The sequence below is a fragment of the Sinocyclocheilus rhinocerous genome, unplaced genomic scaffold (genome assembly GCF_001515625.1).
Source record: "Sinocyclocheilus rhinocerous isolate Xijiao unplaced genomic scaffold, SAMN03320098_v1.1 scaffold2386, whole genome shotgun sequence".
Taxonomy (NCBI): Eukaryota; Metazoa; Chordata; class Actinopteri; order Cypriniformes; family Cyprinidae; genus Sinocyclocheilus; species Sinocyclocheilus rhinocerous.
Genome location: NW_015623807.1, coordinates 37,300 through 40,522, shown reverse-complemented (window position 1 = coordinate 40,522; position 3,223 = coordinate 37,300). Strand labels below are relative to the sequence as shown.

Below are 3,223 nucleotides of genomic sequence, written 5' to 3'. Positions count from 1 at the left end.
ACCCGCTGTAAGCTTTGGGACTAAGCAATTCCTGCATCCATAAAATTCTCATTAGCAACATTTGCACAGATTCAAGTTAAATATCGCATTAAAGGTCTCTACTATAGTTAATATACAGTTGTTTGCATCACTCTAACCACAAGTGAGTTTCAATACAGTGTAGCACTTGAACTTGATTCATATTTCACAGTACAAGACCTGTCATGCTAAAATATATAATTACAATATATATATATATCGCTCTCAAAAGCACTTGCTGATATTTCACTAAATATGTGTAAACACATATAAAAAAAAAAAACACTTCTAATATTAATAACTAATAACTAACAACTAATATTATTATTGTTTACAATATTCAAAAATGAAACAGCCACACTGCAAAAACTGATTTTCGTAGTTAGTATTCTTGTCTTGTTTTCCATTACAAATATCTAAACATTCTTGAATCAAGATGCATTTACTTGAGAAGCAAAATTACTTATTTTTGAAAAATTATCAAAATTTATATATATATATAAAAAAAAATATATATATATATATATATATATCTTCCAATGAGAAAATGCTCTTGTTTTCCCTGTGAATTAATTTTCGTACCCCATTGACAGATATTTTTTCTTCTTTTAAGCAAAGACTTTTTTTTCAGAAAACAAGATTTAATATCTTAAGTCATTTTGCTTCTCAAGTAAATATATATAGATAATATATCTAGACAAACATACAAAGAAAATGTTCATTTAAGTTTTACAATTAATTCATGTTCATGTGAATTTAGCTGATCTTTCCTTTCATATTACAATATCCCTTGATACAAATACTGTACTAGGAAAATAGTCAACTCTCTTTTCAAAAAAGAACATTTATATACTAATTTTTCTAAAAAGAAAGTCCAATCTAAGGCATATGGAAGTAAAATAAAACTATAGCAGCCTTACTTTGATAATAAATTGCATGACTAACACAGCAACAACCATTTAGCTTATTTTAGTTGACTACTACCTTCACTACTGGGCTGCATGCCTTGACATGTTCTCATCCAGCTGATGTATGCGATCATGAACCGCCATATATGATGTATTTGTTATACTGTACAGTGCATTACTATACTGTAGCCCAGCCTGTGCTGTAAGGAATGCTGCTCTCCTCACAACAGCTATAAAGCTAATGAGCAGGACTGATTTTACTGCTCTTTGAAATGTCATGTGTAATCTTTAGTCTACATTATTGATAAAAGAAAATGTATTAGTACTGCCATTGGGTTCATGCACATTGGCATCTGTTTACCTGCATTTTTTCTTTTTTGTGGTCTAGGACAGGGTGAAAATCTGGTGCAAACCTGCAGCGGCATCACAATCACATCTGTGACAAGCTAGGGAAGTTATGTCATTAAAATGACAACATTGGTTCTTTAGGCATTTCTCCACAGGAAATTGTGTCAAAGAACAAGTAAATAATTCCTGAAGTAACACATTCATAGTGTAACCTTTGAAATATGGAAAAGAGCAGCCAGCATAGTCTTCAGAGATGTTACTTTTGTGTTCCACAGAAGAAAGAAAGTAAACAGAGTAAACAACAGTTGTCTCTCTCAATCCTTGTTCCTGCAAATGCACTATGGTAAGTGTATGTCCAACATTCTTGTCTTCAGGTGTAAACAGTGTTAGCCAGGGGTGCGTTTCCCAAAAGCATCGTTAGCTAACTATGGTAGTTAGTTCCATTGAAATCTATTGGTAACGACGGAACTTGCGACCATAGTTGCTTTTGGGAAACGCACCCCAGAGCATCAATGTCCTGAAAGTGAAACCGGTTTGGTTTTCCAAGCACACTTCGGTTTTTCACATGACCACACATTTGCCTTTAAGCTTCTCGGCTCGTTTTTGCTGCTTGCTCTTCTTGCCGTCGATCTGAAGGCTTACAGTCCTGCGTTTCTCCAAATTTAGCAGCTCTTGAAACAGCTCCTTAACGTTGTGATTTGTCTTAGCTGACGTCTCCATGAAGGCACACTTCCACCTCTTGGCCATGGCCTCGCCGTCACTGCTCTCCACTTCACGAGCGTTCATCTCGTCGTTCTTGTTGCCCACTAGCATGATTGGGATGCTCTCGATGTCCCCCTTAATCAGGCAGATCTGCTCGAAGATGGGCTTGAGCTCCTCCAGAGACTGTTTGCTGGTGATGGAGTACACTAAGATGAAGGCGTGGCCTTTGGTGATGGACAGACGCTGCATGGCGGGAAACTGGTGACTGCCCGTGGTGTCTGTGATCTGCAGCGTGCAGATGCTCTTGTCGCAGCTGATCACCTGCCTGTAGGTGTCCTCGATAGTGGGGATGTAGCTCTCGCGAAAGGTTCCCTTCACGAAGCGCAGGACCAAGGAGCTTTTGCCCACTCCACCGGCTCCAAATACAACCACCCGGTAATCATTGCTTTGTTCTGGCATAGTGCTGCTCAAAAAAGACCTGGATGGGGGCAACTGAAAGGAATGATTATGAAATACAAGTACATTCTCAGAAAAAAAGGTATAATAGTTATAACTGGTGCGGTACCCTATGTACCATTTAAGTACTGATATGTACACTTCAGGTACAAATATGTACCTAAAATGCACCTTTTAAGGGTAAATAAGGTGGCCTTTTGAAAGGGTACTGTCCCAGTGACAGCTTTTGTACCTTTTTTTCTGAAAGCATACCAAAAGTTTTACATTTAAACATAGCATCTGCATCACTCCTAAACATAGGCGGAGGGTGAACCAACTCCAGGGTAAGGCTAAAAGCAGCCAAATGTATTAACATCATAAACACGTCTTTTTAGGCAAGAACCAGACATGGGTGTCATGTAGGCTAAAAAAAAATGTTTAATGGAACTGAATTTGTATTTAACGTGATTACAATTTAATAAAAACGTTAGAAATTGATAATTATATAACGTTTCCTTTCCACGGTTATTCAAACAGCGAATAAATTATATATAGAAAGTGACATTATCACTAACATTGATCTATCGCGAGTTTAAGCACTCTCAAAAAAAAAGTTATGATCACTGAAGCTGTATACACTGTGAAATGAATCTCTTACTTAGGCTACATTGTACGTACATCTGCGCTTTGTTGTTTATAATGAGAGAATTTGCAAGAGTCCGGAATTCCGTCAGCGAACGCGCGCGCACTCAACAAAACTGATCTGTTTCAACGATGACTCATCTGAACGCCTCTGATTGGCCATTGCATTC

General features: G+C 37.4%; 1 protein-coding gene across 2 annotated transcripts in view; it reads right to left on the bottom strand.

The window, feature by feature from the left end:
* Positions 1-1,759: 1,759 nt before the first annotated feature.
* The window catches only part of LOC107736992 (GTP-binding protein Di-Ras2), a 2,740-nt gene continuing 1,276 nt past the window's right edge, over positions 1,760-3,223 (bottom strand). Inside the window, exon 2 of one of the 2 annotated variants that reach the window (XM_016548384.1) lies at positions 1,760-2,468. In XM_016548384.1, the coding sequence (XP_016403870.1) occupies positions 1,836-2,435 (600 nt within the window). In that variant the 5' untranslated portion in view covers positions 2,436-2,468 and the 3' untranslated portion in view covers positions 1,760-1,835. The remainder of the gene's footprint in view (positions 2,469-3,223) is intronic. The other variant, XM_016548393.1, reaches the window with a different exon arrangement.